Source organism: Ambystoma mexicanum, unplaced genomic scaffold (assembly GCF_040938575.1).
Source record: "Ambystoma mexicanum isolate Mex_15411 unplaced genomic scaffold, UKY_AmexF1_1 Mex_scaf70, whole genome shotgun sequence".
NCBI classification, from domain to species: domain Eukaryota; kingdom Metazoa; phylum Chordata; class Amphibia; order Caudata; family Ambystomatidae; genus Ambystoma; species Ambystoma mexicanum.
Genome location: NW_027182489.1, coordinates 224,615 through 243,868, shown reverse-complemented (window position 1 = coordinate 243,868; position 19,254 = coordinate 224,615). Strand labels below are relative to the sequence as shown.

The 19,254-nt window shown below is 42.1% G+C and overlaps 1 protein-coding gene across 1 annotated transcript in view; it reads right to left on the bottom strand.

The window, feature by feature from the left end:
* Positions 1-19,254, bottom strand: part of LOC138562830 (GTPase IMAP family member 9-like) — a 300,990-nt gene that overhangs the window by 97,901 nt on the left and 183,835 nt on the right. The window contains exon 3 of the mRNA XM_069642800.1: positions 17,800-17,852. Within this exon, the coding sequence (XP_069498901.1) occupies positions 17,800-17,852 (53 nt within the window). The remainder of the gene's footprint in view (positions 1-17,799; positions 17,853-19,254) is intronic.

Genomic DNA, 19,254 nt, shown 5'->3' with positions numbered 1-19,254 from the left:
CTTGCCTCTTACAGAAAGATTCTCTTGCCTACAGAGAGCTCGTAAACCCTCAGTATTTTCAACTGACAAGGATTCTTGACTGTAAACTTCCATAGTAGACATGTTTTTGAAAGTTGCTTTTTAGTGCTAAGCTTTGTGGTTAGTTATCCTAAAGTGTCGAAAAGCACTCTAAACTGTATACTCGATACAAATCCCACCGCTGGACACCAGTGTTAGGCGGAAACCTGTGCAGTTCCCTCTGGAACCACTGCAAAAGATTTAGGACTACAGGTGTTTGGCAGTAAACCCACTTGGTAGCAGTCTGTACCACACAGATTCACTTGGTAGCTGTGGCTGAGCAGTCAGACTTCCCTCAAGAAGGGTTATGCAGTATGTGGAGTATACAATATACGGCAATCTACACAGTAGAACAAGCAAACACGGAACAAGGCTTTGGTGTACAGATATAAAGGTATTTATTTATAACAACACATCTATGGAAAACACTCTGGCACTAATACGGCAAACAACTTCCATCACAATTACTATACGAAGAAAAAGATCAATCCTCCTAACAATAGTTTGACAAGTCTAGGTTCACCGGCATCACTTATTTGCAGACAGAGGTGTATGCTTTAACCTAGATGGTACTCTAGTATTCGTTAGGGCGGGAGAGAAAAATAAGGCAGTTTATGAAGTCAACTTGGTACCAATACTTTTCGGACAAATGCAAGGCAAGTAGGGCAGGGTCTACTGCAGATCACAAAGTTCAGAGGCCAGGCCCACTCGGAGAGAGGCAAGGCAATATGTCCCAAAAAGTGTCTCAGTGGAAATGCGCTTCGAGTCTTTATCGCAAAATTGTTATGGAAAGATTGGACCAGTTCAGAATAACACGTTAAAGAAAGCTTGGAGGCGACCCAATGGAAAGGCGAGGATTAAGACACCTCACTCGATCCGGCAGAAAGGGACGCCAGGCGGACACGGTACCTTGTTTGTGGAGAGACAGCACCGGCGGGGGCAGTTGTTCCTGGTGGTGGATGCACGTCGGGTCTTTGCCAAGAGTAGAGATGATCTCGTCGTCGAAGAAAAGTGAAGTCCGGTGCACCACCAGGTAAGAGACCAGCCGCGGAGTGCTCCATCACAAGGCACCACCTTTTGGTCACGGTACAGGGGTAGTGGCTATCCGGTTGCCGAGGTGCTCTGCACGGGCAATTCGACCACTGCGTCCTAGAGCGAAGAAAAAGCAAAGGGGACTGGTTGTTCCCACCAGTCAGGGGAAGAGACTCTCCGGCAGGGAGATCTCCTCTCTCGTCGGGAAGTGGTGAGTCGGTTCCGCAGGGCTCCACTGGAGGTGTCGTCATTGCAGGTCGGCTCAGCTTTACCCTCGTCGGATTCTTAGGTCCTGCGGCGACCTCTGAAGATCCAGTCCCAAAAGCCCTGCTTTTATGCAGAAAACCCCCATTCATTCAGCCTAGCTGTCAATCAAAACACGCTAAGTGGTGAGCGGGGTGGCTCAACACTTGGGCCAATCACACCAGAGTGTGAGTGGAGTTGACAAGGCAACTCAGTCCAGGGTGCCTAAACCCCCTCCCATACCCCTGTGGTAACCCAGACAGAATGGCACCACTTTGGAGGGTCTCTGTACAGAAGCCCGCCAAAAGTGGAACAAAGGGCTCAACCTTTGGTTTAGGAGTCACAGAGACAAACACAGGCGCCATTTTAAAAACCGAGTTCTGGCAGAAAATACCATCCGATAGACTTATTTAAGATAAGTAAACCGGTGGTATGTTAGAGATTAACGAGGAAAAGTATCAATCTCCAACAATGGGAAGAATCCCATAGGGTTATATTCGGGGTCGAACATAACAAGCAGTTTCCACTGCCACCAGCCAAAACTCGACGAGGGGGGACGGGACACTGTCCCCTCGAATAACAGACCCAGGAGTAATCGAATTACCCCTACTAGTACGTCCACAATAGGATGGTTTGTACTAGTTCTGTTAGTAAATTTAGGTCTAGTAAAGCCAATGGTGACTTTACATGCCTGGGGAGACAGTAGTCAGTCCCCGGGTATGGAGTCTATGATGGAGGTCCGCTAGGACGCCCCAGTGCTACGGCACGGAGGGTGCAGTGTAACACACATAGCAAAACATATGAGAACCTATGGAGTAAAAGACCCCATAGCCCATAGAACACATTGACATTCAAAGGAATTACACACATTCATGTCCAAGAGTGGGAGAAAAAGAGTCTCACTCTTGGCAGGATGGAAAAAAACAAACTCCAGAAATCCAGCAAAGCTGCTGGGGGACTCACTAGGTTAGGAAATTCAGCCTAAACAGGGAATTCTCCCTAACAGCGGCCACCCTTTTCAAGTTATATATGGCAGATTTACTGGCAATGACAAAGGATGACAACCTAAATCCCCAATATTAAACAACAATAAAATAATGGCAGTGGTCTACGCAGACGATTTGGTAGTGATGGACCAAACAGAGAAATGGCTACAAAGAGCCTGAACAAAATTCACAAATACATGGAAAAAAATGACCTAAAAATTTACAGCGATAAAACAAGGATTCTTTAAATCGGAAAGAAAAACAACAGATTTCAATGGAAGCTCGGAGGAAAAGCCCTCGAATTAGGAGACTCGATCAAATATCTTGGAATCCAGTTTAACGCTGCTTGGTCAGAGAAGTCACGGGTAGCCGAATTGGTAAAGAAAGTCTCATCCCTGACAGCTCAAGGGACCATACTACATTCTAGGTTTGGAAAATGTACAATGTTAACTTTAAGAAGTTTTTATCAACAAAAGGTGATGCCCTGCTTAACTTATGGTGTAGAAGGAATTTTCAATATTGATTTAGGAATCTATTCAGGAAATTAATGGAAGAAAATCCAGCACTGCCATATACGTTCCTGAAACCCGAAGGAAAAGGAAAAGGGTCAGTACTTCTGAGCGAATGGAAAAAAAGAGCTTGAAATATCTAGAGACAATAAATTCCTCAATAGATGTGTAAATATCAAATCCAGACAAAGTGAGAAAAAAAAATTAAAACGTCTAGATTGGATTGCCACACTAGATGAAAAAGCTAAATACAAAACCTCAGTGAATACAGCAAATGACCGTGGAAAATTGAACGAAGTACCTAAATATTTACAACAAATCCCCAGCAAATTCCATAGAGATCAACTACTTTGAATCAGAGTAAACAGCTACCAAACAAACAAATATCTATGGCAGACAGGACAAAGGGGAACAGAAAATGGGAACTGTAGGATGTGTAGAGAAATAAATCACAAAGATTCGGTTAGACATTTAATGATTGAATGCAAAGCATTGATGGAACGAAGAACAGTATTTCTGGGGAAATACGTAAAAAGTGAAAGTACAGAATTGGCAGAAGACTGGTGGAGTAAGTTCTTAAATGGGAACAAAATAGTTCTCACGTGTGCCGGAATAAACTTCCTAGAAGAAGTGATGAGCCGAATAGAGGTGATAACAGCTGATGTATGAAAAACAATGACATCTCGAATTGGAAGAAGGATCATTTGACTTAATTTTATCAAATAAGTTTCTCCTTTTTAAAATGAGGATCGAGTTGACAGGGAAAGACTTTATGTAAGCATAGTAGTCTTGAGGAAATGTGTTGAAAGTGTGTATGTGAAATAATTTTCACAATAAAAAAGACATTAAGACTGATGACTCTACTGAACAGATATGTCCTTGATATGATCACAGCTATGGAGGGAGGTGTTTGTGCCAAAAGCGGGAAATCATGTTGCACATTCATACCTTTTCACAATGACGAGAATGGTACCTTGACAGAGGCCATATCGATGCTGACAAACCTGCACGTCAAAATGGTAGATGAAGTGGAAGACGTTGCTGATGATAGTTGGTTTGGATCGATCTTTTCATGGGTTCCACAATGGATGGCAAACATTTTCAAGTTCCTTGGAGCCCTGCTGGAGATGATCAAGTTAGGATTTTGTGTGATCAGGATGATCATCACACATTTGAAGAAGACTGCAAAGAAAGCAATCGGAATGAAGATTGTGATTGATGTTGAAACAGGAGTTGCACCCAAGGAGTTGACAGATGAAGAAATCAGAGACTACGTGAATGCTAGAATTCATGCACCTGAGGGAATGAAGTTCCTGTATCCAAGACACCACAAGAAGTATGTGGGAAGATGGATTTACTGCAGTCCCAATGGACAATGCAATCTGATGACCTGGAGTATTGATGAGCATGTGAAATCAGCCAGATGCCTGAAAGGAGTCATAAAGATATGGGTCCCAAAGAAGCATTTCTTCAGACAAGGATGTCTTGATGTGAAGAGTGATGAGAGAGTGGTCAATGAATCGCCCAGAGGTGGGAGTGTAGAGGAGGAGCAAAGTACCCCCATAAAAAGTTCTGCCCCCATGATGCCTATATATTGGCATCCCGGAAGTGCATTCTTAAGTGCACGGACTGTTGGACTGCCTGTCCCTTTGCTGCCTGCCAGTGTTTGGACTCCTTTTGGAGTGCTGTGCCCGTCAGCAAGAGAAAGCAACGCGTGCTGTGAAACGCAGCTCGTGTTCTAAGGCTGAAGAAACGAACACATCAAGTAAACACTTGGGACTTGTTTTGGGTCTGCATTAGGGGTGGGGTTAGTTGGGTTGGGTTGTGCATTTGCGCTGTTGTGTTGGGTTGCCACTGGTTGGTGTCACGTCAGGATCGTAGTACCGCCTGTTATTTGAACAAGGCTTCTCTTTTTGTTTCAGGTTCTATGATTGGTTCAGCCTAGCCCACGCCTATTGCCAAGCCCCTTAACCTTTATAGTGGGGGTGCACGCGCATCCTGCGTGCGCAACCCGGAAGTGCATTCGTAAGTGCACGGATTGTTGGACTGTTAGACGGGACACGGGCTGGGTTGGCACTGTTATATGAAACTCCACTAGTCTGCATAACATGCTTCTGTTAATTGTGGGGTAATTGGGATATCTTCTTAGTACCGGCAGGGAAGACAACCAGGTTTTCTTAAAGCATGGTTAACGGCCTGCGACTCCCTGTTGGAACCTCGCAGTGTTCCAGTCAGGAGCAGTTTAGATGGCCCTGGGGGAGCTTCTCTATCTTTAAGCTCGAATATGGGGCAGCCCATTGTCGGGAGATCTTCATGTGATGGTGTGCCCCGTTCCCAGTGCTCTGTAATCCTGAATAGTAATGAACTGCTGGGAACTGTCCCTATTGCCCGCCCCTTTAATGGGATGGGTGGCGAGGGATCCTTTGAGGCTCCGGTGAGTACTGGTATTTTTAAACTGGAAGACATGAATCAAAGTGACGATATTGAGGAACAAGATCTCCCTCCCGCTACAGAGGCCCCATATGATGAGGTGAGCTTACCTGCTATTGGAGGTGGTGTTTTGAACAGACCTAAGTTCTCTGACGTATCTATGATTGCCCCGGGAATTGAGGCTGTTTTGGGGAAACGCATGAGGTTTTCTTTGGGCCCCTCTACCCCAGTTGCCCAATCTAGATACGGCATGGAGAATGTCCACATATTTAATAAAACGGTGGAGGGCAAGGCGTCAATGGGGTGGGGGGTCTCCTTCCTTCCCCATAAAACCCATTACCCTGCCAAAGATTTTGGCAATGTTAAATCTAGTTCTCGCACTGACATGAAAACTAACCCTGTCCAGTTGGGGGCTCTATCCTTGTCCGATCATGAAATAGCAATGTTTTCGTCATCCCATAATCCAGAGGCCAGGCACTTTGAATTGGGTAACCCTAGTGATCAACAGAGCGCTGACCTCGAAACCATGGCCACCGACTTTCCAGTAATGCCCAGGATGTTAAATCTGCTGGATAAGGGCCACAAACAGACCCATTGCGAAATTGGCATTTTAAAGGGTGTCTTAGTAGAAGTTCTATCAAAAATAAGTAAGATGGAAGGTTTCTTATTTGCTTGAGATGTGGTGGCTGCTTTGACTACTGATAAAATGAAACCTAAACTTCTGAAAGCAAATCAAACTACTCAAACACCAGCCAACAATGGTATGGATGAGGCTGCTTTTACTATGGATAAAAAGAATTCTATCATAGGAAAAGCAGATCAGGTTACACAAACACCAGCCGACCCTAGGATGGTCGGGGAGGGAAAACTGTCATTTGCGGCAATGACTGCCGCCCCCAAGATGAACGGGGAAGCAACGACGGACCCTCTAGTGCACCAGTTGATGCAGGCGGTCACAGCAAATGCCTTCGCTATACAGCAAATTATTACGCGCTCTACAGATGTCCCTCCTGCGGCCGAAGGTGCCGGTGTTGTCTTAGGAGGTATGGCTGCACTGGACGAAGAGGCCTGCCCAGATGTTCCTGAACCTACTAATAGCCCCTCTGATCTCACAAACCTAATAGATCTTGATGATGAATGGCAAGCAAAGGGGGCTCCATTGCCCCTAGAAATACCCACTATTGAGTCCCAGGCTTCTATCTATGCTACCATGACTAGAAAACAGAGAAAAATGGCAGCCAGAGCGCAAAAAAGAAAATTTAATCAGGCGAAGAATCTTAGTGCTGCCACCAGAAAACTTAAAAAGGATTTCTTGAAAGCGAATCCATCTTCTATTGATCCTATGAAATCTGCAATGTCTCTAGCCACTGACGAAGAAGTAATTGATTTAGAGCAACTCAATCCTGAATCTAAAGAGTTACTGAACCTTGCAGTGCCAAATAATGCCAATGGGATACTCACGTTTAAGGGGATTCAGGAGGTGAAAAGTGGTAAGAATGCTAGCAGGAAACAGAGCACCCTTGATATCTCAAAAAAGGGGGTGGTAAGAGAGGGCACTCCAGATACAGGGAGTTTCAAACAACTGGATCTGTTGAATTTTTATCTCACTCTACACATCAAAAAAGCCTCACATATAATTAAGGGAGAGGGTGGGTCTAGACTCCCTAACTTGTTGCCACACTGTAGGGGGAACTTGGGCGGGAATCATTCTGCAGATACAGACAGTCATACACCAGTGGAACTTGACGTGGGTGCCCAGGTTCCTCGTCATCCGACCCTACCCCCAAAGGCATGTACAGCGGTGGAGGGCCGTAGACAAAGCAACAGGGTAGATGTCCCCAAAAAGACACCCCTTGAAGAGGAGGACCCTATCCTCTCGCATGAGATGCCATCTATAATGGGATGGGAATGTAATGTAGCTACTAATGGGAAAATTAGTCTTAACCGATCTGCCATCCTAAAGGCATTTCAGGCAATACCATTGTTGAGAACCATTAGATCTGACGACATCGATTGGGTCCGATTATCTTCCAAAAATAACAACAGGATGATATGTGGGTATCAATCGCATATCATCATGAAGATGATCTGGGCCCAACGATGGGACTTTGAATTGATTGGTTTGACTCCATTTATATTCTCGACCGAAGAGCAGGCTACAACTTTTGTGGAAAAAACCCCTGCTAGATGGTGGAGTAAATGGGTGGATCTGAGGGCAATCTCCCTGCCCCATTCAGTGAGGAACCTTTCAGGCAATTCATGACCTTTGCTGCGGTTTTTTCTGGTGCAAAGGCCAATGACCTGGGGGCCCAGAATATGGCCTTTAAACCTATTGTAGACCTATTGTAGAAAAATAGAGTAAGGGAATGGGGCTCACTCTAATGTCGTGGAATGCCTGTGGCCTGAAGAATCTTAGGCTATGGATCGACGCAGAGTCTCGCCCTGGGATTATTCTAATTCAAGAGTCTATGAATTTGGTTCACTTTGATGTTGCAGGTTACTTCACATATGTTCAGCCTGCCATCAAAGGTATACAAGGTCACCCATCTGGAGGCCTAGCGGTTCTAATAGATGAAGCAAGTACAATTGTCTCTGAATTGGTCTTTGCCGATTACTCTATTCTAGCTGTCAAATTAACTTGTTCAGGTTGTGTAGGGAGCAGGTTTCTGGTGATCTGTCTATATTGGAACAAGGTTATTACCACACAAACTGATCTCCTTAACCTTGCTTGATAGAATTCTTGAAGAGGCTATATCTGAAGATCCAGGTACTATGGTTATCTTAGGTGGTGATTTTAATGCTACCTGCATGAAAACGATAATTCATAGCGGTAGTCGCCCTGTGACCCCTTCAAGAATGTAAGGAAGAGGTGGGTAGATTATTTTCTTTCATGGGACATCCAACTGGTACCTCCCAACCTTGACTCGTTTGCTCATACTTGGTCTCGCAGAGAGGCGTGCTCAATGATCGATTATTTCTTTGTTTCTAGTACACTATTGGCCAACGTGGAGACGTTGGCCATATGTGATTTATCCCTGGGGGATCATAAGGTGCTGCTTACCTTAAACATCTGTGTTAGGCGCTTTTCTTATGATCCGGCTCTAACTTTGGTTGTCCCTGACCGCCCCCATATTAGCCTAAGGTGGGATTTTAAACTATGTCATAAAATGATGGCCTGTCTAAGGGATGATATTTTGATTTGCTTTCCTGAGGAAAGAGCTGGCTCTGATTATCTATTGGCTGAATGGACAAATAGTTGCAGAATTCAGACTCATGTTAGTAACCTGACTCTAACAGCAAAACAGCATACCATATTACCTAAACATCGGCATACCTATAACCTACTTGTGGCTAAACCTCAGTAAAGAAAAACAAAATGCCATACGTGGTCTTGGCCCACCATACCACGATTGGGTTAGGTATACCAAGCTCAAATCTAAAATCAATCAAAGGTATCGCAATAGGTTCAAGGCTCTGAAATATGATCTAATGGTGGCAAATAGTCAGAGAATGCTCCGTCATCTGTTAAATCATGACTCCCGACAAATATGGTCAGGGTTGAGAGTCCTTACTGGAATGGGGGAGACATTGAAGGAAGCTGCTGTGTCTGCAACGAACTGGATCACATTTGTTCAAAATAAATAAATACGCAATGCCCATACGCTTTGCTAACATTGTATCCCCTAACTATCAAAGTCTGGTCTTGAGATCCTCTCCGTGGGTGTTGGATGATATCATCTGGGCTATTAGGAAGATAAAGAGCTCTTGAGCGCCTGGCCCTGACGGCATCCCTCCTTGTCTGATCAAGGCTGACCAGATTTTCTGGGCTAAGATTCTGCAGAACAAATTTGATAGTGTTTATCTTCTAGGTTCCATTCCCCCCGCCTGGTGTTCGGCAACCACTATTCCCATATATAAAAAAGGGCGGTGGGACGATCCAAACAAGTTTAGGCCCATCGCGCTGATGGATGCTTCAGCAAATATTTTCACCTATTTATTGCTGGAATCCATCCTTCATTTCATAGTCCATCAGGACGTTCTGCCCAGATTCCAGGTGGGTTTTCGTAAACAGCTGGGGTGCTCGCTTAATGCATTTATCTTAGCCCATCTATATGCTCAAACTAAATGTGAACAGACTGGGCGGCTGCATTGGACCTAACCTCTGCATTTGATACGGTCATTCGATCTGTGCTTTGGGAGAAGATGATTGCCTATGGATTCCCGATAGATCTCGTCGCTATGGTAGCTCTACTCCACCAAAATACTCATATAGAATTAGATTGACCAAGGAGGGTGCTATGACGGATAAAATAATGACGGAAATTGGCCTTAAGCAGGCATGTAATTTGGCAGCCATGCTTTTCAATCTTTATTTAGCCGATCTCGAGTCAGCATGGGTAGATGCTGTGATTTTCCTGGTTAAATTGGGTAGTTTGGCTATTAATTGGCTGGCTTTTGCCGATGACCTCTTGTTTATGGACCGAACTCCGATTGGTCTCCAGGACAAACTTTCGTCATTTGAGTCCTCTGCCTATAAAAACAATCTTCAAGTCAATCCAGCGAAATCATTTATCATCGTAAATGCAGATGGAAAGAAAAAAACAGCCACATTTAGCTGGTCTCTTAATGAGAGAATTATACCCAAAGCAAATGCGATACGTTACTTGGGTTGCCAGCTTTCAGCTACATATTCTATAGATATGTGGAAAGAGGCAATTAACATCAAACTGAAACCTCTTACTTCGCAAATGAAAATTGTTTACCATCGCTACAGCAAATTTTCACTGTTGCCCACTATTCGGTTCTACTTGTTAAAAGCTGAATCTATACTTTTGTATACCTTAGACATCTGCACTTGCGAGATGGAAGGCTTCCTTGATCGTGTTCAGGGGAGGATGTGGAAACAGGTCTTTGGGATGGCATTGTCTATCCCTAACATGCTGATTTGCCATGAAATAGGCATTCTGCCTTTGTCGGTCAAATGGCACTGGCCACGTATGAATGTTTATGTTCAAATGTTAGCTCCACCAAAAAAGGCTTTATATGAAGATCTTGCTGCGCTAATTAAAGAAGGCCGGTCACCTTCAATTGTCAAATTCAAAGAAAAAATGGAAAAAATTCTGAGCGACACCATGATCGATAAGTAGGATCTAATATTGGGTGTTCAAGCATGCAAAAAGAAATTTCAATTGTATTTTTGTTGTATTTTGGTTGACCATGCAGGGAAAAGTAAAATGTACTATGAATACGCAAAATTTATTAGGAAATTTGGTGACCGTGCACGATATCTAGAAATATTTCCCTGTAATATTGCAAGAAAGGTCTATATACGGTTTAAATTGAACCAGCTAATTACGAATGAAAGGTTACAACTTTGGGAGTATGTTGTGCCTGATAACTTGAGTGGTAGTTGTCGCTTCTGTACTCAAGGTAACGAATTGGAAACCTTGAAACATCTAATTCTATTTTGCCCATTTTTTCATCATCTAAGAAGGCTGTCATTCGGGCCATTTTTGTACAATGATTCCACTACTTGGAAAGAAGCACTGTGGGAAAGATGCATGTGGGTTTCAAGCCAACGGCTGGTGCTTAGCCTGACTAATTTTTTAGTCCCTCTCGATTGTGTCCTGTCTCTAAAATGTAAAGGACTTAAAGAGGATATGACATTTGATTCCTGTTTGGATGAATAACTAACCTGGACTTAAAGCGATTGGGAGGGAGTATTTCATATTGGCGGGTGTACTAAGTCCCCTACTTGATTCTGTACTCTTCTTGTTATCTAGAGCCTGCTATATTTTATGTTGTGTTTTATTTAACTAAATTGATGTTTTTTTTTTCTTTCTTTGCCTTCTTCTTGATTCTCTTTTCCTGTTTTTATATTCAGCAGGCTAGAAATATGTTGTTTGCTTATTTTTTAACGATTCCTTTAGGTGGACTGAAATGTAATTGTATGTTTTCTGTTTATAGAGATTTTGAGGATAATATGTTACGGTGTGTTTTGTTTATATTGTGTCTTGAGGCTGATAGAAAGGTGATTTTATATTCATTGATATTGTGAAAAAATGTGTTATGATCTGTGATGTTTTTATTGTCCTGTTCATTTCTTTGTAAAGGTTTTTTAAATCCATAAACAATAACAAAATAAAAAAAATTGGGATCCAGAAAGGCAAGACATGCAGTACCAGTAAGGATGCCTATAGTGCAAATAATTCTTGAGACAAGGTACCCATTGAGAAAACCCTATATGCATGCATGAAGAAACAGAGCTCTTTTGGATGGGGTTCCGGAAGAAGTATCCATATAAACGAGAAAGAAGACTGGTGATGTCACATGAAGTAAAACTGACGCACCTTGAAAAGACACACATGATAAGAAGATATGGAGATTCTATAGAAACTGAAGATAAAGCACGGAAGGTGAAGCAACATTTCGGGATCGAAATGAAGATGCTCATGCACCGAAGAAAATGCAAAGTCATTTTGCACCTGTACAGATGCAGAAACGCAAGTAGGGAAGGAATTCATAAGGCTGGCTATGTAGTTAATAGATTGCGGCGATGTGCCAATGTGTATACATAGGAATGTATAGAACCTGGATATTCCACAATCCACTTTAGCAAGGCTTGAAACACCATGAGCAGAAAGGATTTCAGTGTGGCGCAGTTTGAAAAGACTAATGGAGAAGGAGAAATTTGAGAAAGGCTTAGCTGGCCCAACACAAAGAAGTCACGGCCACAGTGATTCTGGCACCTGCCAAAAAAGCTACAACGAACGTGGCAAAAGAAAGAACAAACTTCTGTTTGAAGCAGAATGAAAAAACACTGGAGGCGTAAAGAGTTCATCATTTAATGGAATTAAATGCCGCAAAAGGCTCAAAAGAGCGGTCTCCAGTCACGGTACGACGTCCTTTCATCGCGGGATGTTTTTTCGCAGGTTTTTTTACCGCATGTGATGGGTTTTTTCGAAAAAATAATTGCGGTAAAAAACCCTGCGAAAAAACATCCCGCGATGAAATGACATGGAACCCCAGTTACAATATCGAAATAGCTTGGGTCAAGCTACACTGAAACCAGAAGACAAGACGATGCCACACTCCCTTTTATTCTCAGAACCAGACAGCTTCTGCAAGGCCAAGTTCAATGCCTTAATTGACTGGCAGACTTTAGGAGTGATGATAAATGTTGGGCTAATTGGTGGGGAGGCAAGACCACTTCAACGTTCCATGCACCTGGGATGCTAGCCTGCGTACTGCCAGTGTGGGGAATATTCCAGAACGGTATGAGCGTGCCAACCAATTGTAGAGAGCCAATGTATTAAGAAGCCCTATAATTTGTGTAACCAATAAATCGTTGTATATTTAGTGACAATGAAAATGACCGTTCACTTGGGATGGGCTTAGTTGCCCATCTGACCTTAGATACCCAATCACAACCCTTGGCTATATAGAACGTATACTTAGATGTTCACTGAGAGCCTATCACTTTCCAAGATAGTTTGCCACGTAGTGTGACATCAGTGATGATGAATTTATGCTATAAAAGTTATGTTTTTTCTAAAACGTATTGAGATCATGCTGTTCGACGTCGGATGATGTCCGTTGTACTCCCTGTTTAAGATAATTTATATTAAAACAGATCCAAGTTTTGCTAATTTCCTGAGTCATTTTGATTGTTGATGTTTGAGTACCTTCTGCATCCCCATCCACCTCTAAGTATTGCTACGTCATCTTAAAGGATTCAGGTCTCTGAGTTCACAATAGAGAACAGTAGCTTCGGTCCACATTACAGACTATAGTCAAATGTATCCTCTCTATTCATAAATTGTACAAGGAAATGTGACTGCAGAAATGTGGAGGGAGTTAACTTCAGATAGGAGCCTACCAAAAATACGACCAAGTGAATACCCCACCATTAACATTAGACACTCCCCTCTGCAAGCGCCTGGCTGTCATCCAAGCGTACAGCATATGTCACACCTCACTATTCATCCGCAAGACTATCCCTCTCACCTATATTGAATACTATCAAAACAGTCCCAGAAACAAACAATATATATCTTTTTCTGACAAATCATCTACTGATTTGTTTTCTAAACCAACTACACAGCCTTCCTTTTATTTCCCTCCTCCTTCTAAAATCTCATTTGAAACCACTCTTCTAACTCTTAATACAAGTGTAATATAACTAGCTAAATTATATGAAACCATGGATAACCAGATCATCACACAGAACTCTCTTGTATCATCTGTTGTAGCTAAAGTTGATTGGATTGGAGGGGAACTCTCACATCAATTTGACACCGTTAGATCTGTGCCCTGCCAGCCTCATCTAATCCTTGATCCAAATTGTCAAATTAATATGAATCTGCCAACAACTTAAAGGGAGAGCGAGCATGCTGCTTTTAGCCTCGTATCTGACCCATCTAATTTATCTGTTTCCCCTACAACTTTTCTTCAACAACAGACAAATCCTGTAAGAATTAGCAGTACCGACAGGCCTGAAATTGTAGAAGCTGAACCCTCTCAACCCCCTACCTACAAGGTTTTTAGCTAAACAATCAGAGAAAAAAGAAGCGCAAAAAAAAGAAACTCTGCAGTTGTTATTCAACTACAAAAAATGCCGAAGGACCAACCCGCCCAAAACAATAAGAATAGCAAACGAAAGTCCAAAAAAGTGTTGATGGGCTAACTCTACCAAAAAGACCAAAGCCTGTCTCAGAGCCTTCTACCATGTTTTTTGAAGAAATCGACCACACTTCCGATAATCTATGATATCCAGCTGTGCCGACTCTCCCTCCGGTAAACCTGTGGACAGACCTCAAAGTAACTGATTTGATTATGCATCTAATGTGAATACTAACAAGGTTACAAATGTTGAGAACCAGGATATCCAAATGTTGAAAATATTGATGCTGATTGCATTAATATGTCTTTTATTCTGTCTCCTCCCCCACAAACTGACATAATCCAGCAAAGTGCACACTACCCACATACTTTAACAAACAAACCCCAACAAATTATATGTGTCAAGTTAGATGTAGATTAGCCCAATTATATAACATTAGAACAAACAAGGGTTTATGCAATCTTAGCGAGCTGTGTACATGAAAATGATCAAACCCCACCCACAGAAAATCCAGTTCATCATGTGGGTCCAGCTCAGACCTCTTCATTATGTCCTGACTCTAGAGTCCTACAACTCATCCCATCATAGCTCAGACGTCTATGTCATACTCCGAGCCAAAGGACCCTGCATTTCATGCAAACCAAATTGGTACTACCTCTAACAAGCTCATGTTATAAGAATCTGACATTCTCACCATAATAATGTTAGATAGGCAAATAGGTCTACTCTTTTTACAATCTTTCATACAATTCCAGACCGCAAATGTATTTGTTCGAGTGACATTAATTCCATCAGCTTCACTGATACACTGAAACTTGACACAGTAGAGCTAATCATTCAATCACAGATTGTTAAAAATGTAATATGGCAAACCAGATATGAAATGGTCTCCTTGCATGACAACGCTTAGCGAAAAATGTAAAGCTCCATTCATGATAAATAATGGAAGAAACTGTTTGGATGGACTCTGCAAAAGCTAAAAGTATTAGAGCTAGATCTATCACGATCAAATCAGGATGAATTATTAAAAGACAGCCCTGAATACAGAAATACTTTATACTTGATTATTCAATCAACTTCTACTCTACATTGCCCGACACAAGCACATTTATGATACTTGTATTCAATTGCTAAAGACCAATTTACGGCAAGCCTTGAGAAATCTCCCTTTGCCTACACACTTCCAACAAAGACGCAATTTCAAAACTGCTTATAGAAATGTAAACAAATTAATTTAAATAAAATTTAAAAAAATGCAGAGGCAATGTTAGAAGCAATAGCCACAAAATCAGTTACACAAATATGGAACCTCCTAAACAAAAATCCTAAATCTGGGACACACTCCATACTAACAAACACTATAGGTGATCAGGACTGGACTGATTACTTCCATTTCTTGCTCAATGTCCCACTCAGAATAACACCATTCCTGACCTCACAAAACTAATCTTCGATGAGCATGCCATGTCCATTCTCATAAAGACATTAAGCTCATCTAGAGCCCCGGGTCCTGATACATTGTCAGATTTTATACTAAAATCACACCCATGTGAATGAGATTCTATATTATACCCTAGCTACAATAAGGTCATTAAAACAGGTCTCATTCCACGTTCTTGGAAACAATCAATAATACTACCTATCCACAAGAAAGGAAATCGTAATGACCCCTTCAATTATAGACTCATTGCGCTTCTAGACATAACCGGAAAACATTTCTCACGTCTTATTTTATGAGACCTTATGCTCTGGGTGAACTCTGTTAATCTTTTTGATGAATACCAAACTGGATTTGTAAAGGGAATTAGTACCTTTTTAAATGTGACAATTTTAAATGCCATTAACAAACAAGCAATATTAACCAAACATCCAGTCTTTTTAGCAGATTTGATGTCACAAGAGGTTTTATGGAACAAACTTTTAAATACCAACTGCCCCACTTACCTGTTTCATCTAATTCGACAATTTTACTCGGCTACTTCAATTAGAGTAACACTAACAAAAGAGGGCCAACTCACCAAGTCCATTGCAAATAATACAGGGCTAAAGTAAGCCTGCACTCTAGAATCCATTTTATTCTATTTGTATTTAAGTAATGTCAATAAAGCCCTTTTACCTCTTCGATCCTTTCCACCGAAACTGGGCTATCGTGGCTCTTATATGATGACGATCTCGTGCTACTTGACATAACTCCTATTGGTCTACAAAGGAAGCTTTCAGCCCTAGACGCATATGCTGTTGTTAATCACTTGGTTATCAATGTACACAAATCAAACACATTGGTATTTACTCATGAAACCTCTAACCTCAATTTCAAGTTCAACTGGACCCTAGCAAGAACATTATTTGCTCAAGTACACAAACACAAATATCTAGGCTTACATGTTAACACGCACATATCTAATGTACCATACAAGTTAGGAATAAAAGCAAACATGTAACTTATCAACTCAAGGGAAAGTCATTAGGCTAAATATGGAAAATGTTCGTCCATTCCATCAAAAATATTCTATGAACAAAAAGTGGTCTTGATAATCACTTATGGTGCCCAATCTCAAATCCCCTCCAACTGTCCAGGGATATAATGGATGAAAGTTGTATCTCTACCTTCATGCATCCCTATTGCAGTTATTAGGTTTGAACTAGGATTGATCTCCCTTACAGCTAGAGTTGCTTGGCAAATGTTGTTATTTATTTATTTTATTTTTATGTATGTGTGCATTTGTAAAGCGCGCGGAGCCCAAAGGCATCTAGTCGCTGTGATCTAAGAATATGGTTACACGTTTAGAAGCTTTGAGTAAATACATTAACACAGTAAGAAGATGGTACAAGTTTTCAGGAGCTTCAAGTACATACATTTACATAGAGGTTACACAAGCTACGGATAACAGCAATTGCGAGGGCTAAGGCTAGATGAGCCAAGGGTTGTCATGATGGTGGCTGAGGAGACCATAGAAAGTGCATCTTCAATTTGTCAACAATTCGACACTATTACCGTCAATTAAGTCGACTCTTCAAACCATCGCGAATAGCCCCTCACATGCACAGAAGGCGTATTGTATTTCAATACTGAATAATGCTGACATTACTCAAACTTTATTGTTCGAGTTTCCGGACAAAGCTAAACTTAAATTGTGGTATTGGGACTGGCTCACAACTTGGGAAACGTGCAACTTATATTTATTATTTCGACAAGGAACTTTGCTCCCTAAACTACTTCATGAAATGCCACTATACCGAGTGGAATTCCCAGATCCTGAATATATGGCCAACTAAGACTCAAGTAGCGAAGTTAATGTTTTACCTTTTATACACATGTTTTACATGAATAATAATCACATTTGCCAGTTTAATCATGCTAGATTTTTATTTTACTCTTGGACTGACTGTTTTTAGCCACCTTATTTATTAATGGTTTTCGTGCACTTGTACTAATTGTGTGATCTTAATCAGAGTTCAAGTCGTAGTAGCTATCATTTTTAATTATCATAAGGCAATCTGGACATCATTGTGAAAAGAACCTCCTAATGTCAAAGCATGAAATCGCCCCGAACGTCATATCAAACCGAAATGGACTAATAATGTTCTTGCTTGAATGTCATCTAATCTTGTACTAATTGAAAAATGTGTATTACAACTAAACCAGACAAAATAAACAAAATATATCAGTATATTGTGTGATGTCAACATATATTGATTGTGAAGCCTGCATCGCATGTGTCTGTGTGTGTTACATAGGGTAAGCATGGCATGCGCGCTTGTTTGATGTGTGAGTCATGTAAGCCTGCGTTCTGTATGTATTTTTGTATGAAGTGTGCAGTACTGTTGGGAATATGTGCTTTTTCTGAAGGACACCAGGTTAAGAAGGATATCTGTGTGCTTGTTCTTTGTGTGCACAGCATTGCACTGGATTCCATACCGTCAATCATTAGTGTTACCAGGCTCTCCTCAAGGGCTGCTGCCACAGGGCTCCTGCAGGGTGAAAACAGCAGAAAGCGGTCAGATCCTGAACAGAAATCTCTCGCACCCACATGTCAAATATGATTGGCACGGCAGTAAAAACACGCATTGGAGCCACACTTCGTCCAAAAAAAACACTTGCATTCTTTTGGTAATTAAATATCATTTATAAGTGATTAGACACACACAGCCGAAGGCACCTGGGTCTCCCCTGCTCAATGGAACTTGGGCCTTCGGCTGCAAATCTCCAGCAAGTGTCGCCCAGCACCAACATTCTGGATGCCACCTGATGCGCCGCCAGGGTTACACACAAAGCACAGCAGTGTACCAAGGACAGACAGACAGACTACCTACCCCGTGACAGCCTAGAAGAGATCTTAACCATCGAGTGAGACTTTTGTAGAACCTATGCCCTTGTTCACAGAGGTTTGGTGCTTTTCATTCTTAATTGTGAGCACGCACTTGGTTCTGCCATCCATGTTATCAGACATAGAAAAGTAAACATTAGGAGATGTTACCCGCACCAGAGGTCCAGTGGTCCAAGCGATGCAAAGCCAGGTGCTAGGTTGAGGCTTTCAAAAGGGCCCCAAAACCCGACATTAGTGCTCGCTGAGCTTGTGTAACTCAGTGGGCAGTGGGTGGAAGTCCCTTTTCCCTTTCTGCATTCAGAGCAGGAGGTGGTTACCGTGTTCCATGATGTGGAGTAAGCAGGCTTCGTGTGCAGCTACACGCTAAGGACCATGGCGTGAGAAGCAGCTGGAACTGGACAGGTGAGCGCAGGGAGGTGGGAGAGAGCGGATGCAGGGAAACGCTACAAACGCCATGTTGGACCCCTGGCTACATGGCCGAATATTAGTATGGGTGGCCCGGAACCTTTGCAGCCTGATTCGTTGGCAGGCTTCAAAAGTTTCACTGCAATAGCGAATTGGGCAAGCTGTTGAAGTTTACTGGGCACAATCATTCAAAAAAGTAAACATTGTTTTGCAGCTGTAAGGGTAATCTGAGAAACCTACAAGACACCCTGTTGAAAGAGGACAAAGATATTTATGTATTTATTTATTTTTAAAGCGCTCACACAGCCCTGGGGCATCGAGGCGCTGTTACAAAATGTTGTGTTGTTGTTGGCACAGTTGCATGTTTATAACACGCTTAAATACTCAGAGGTTTCAAAGCGCAAACCCGGGGAACAAACCTGTGCTGCTTCATGTCGTCTTGTTTCCAAGGCGAGCACATTGCCACTGAGCCATCACCCCGGGATAAATAATAAACATGGGAAGTGTCTGCTAGCACCCAGGAACCTCTGGAAACATACTCATCCTTCGCCTTACACTGGCCAAATATGCAAATTTTAAAAGCAGGGAGTCAGAAAACGAGCATAACCAATTGCAGCAGCGTTTCCTAAATAATTACTCAC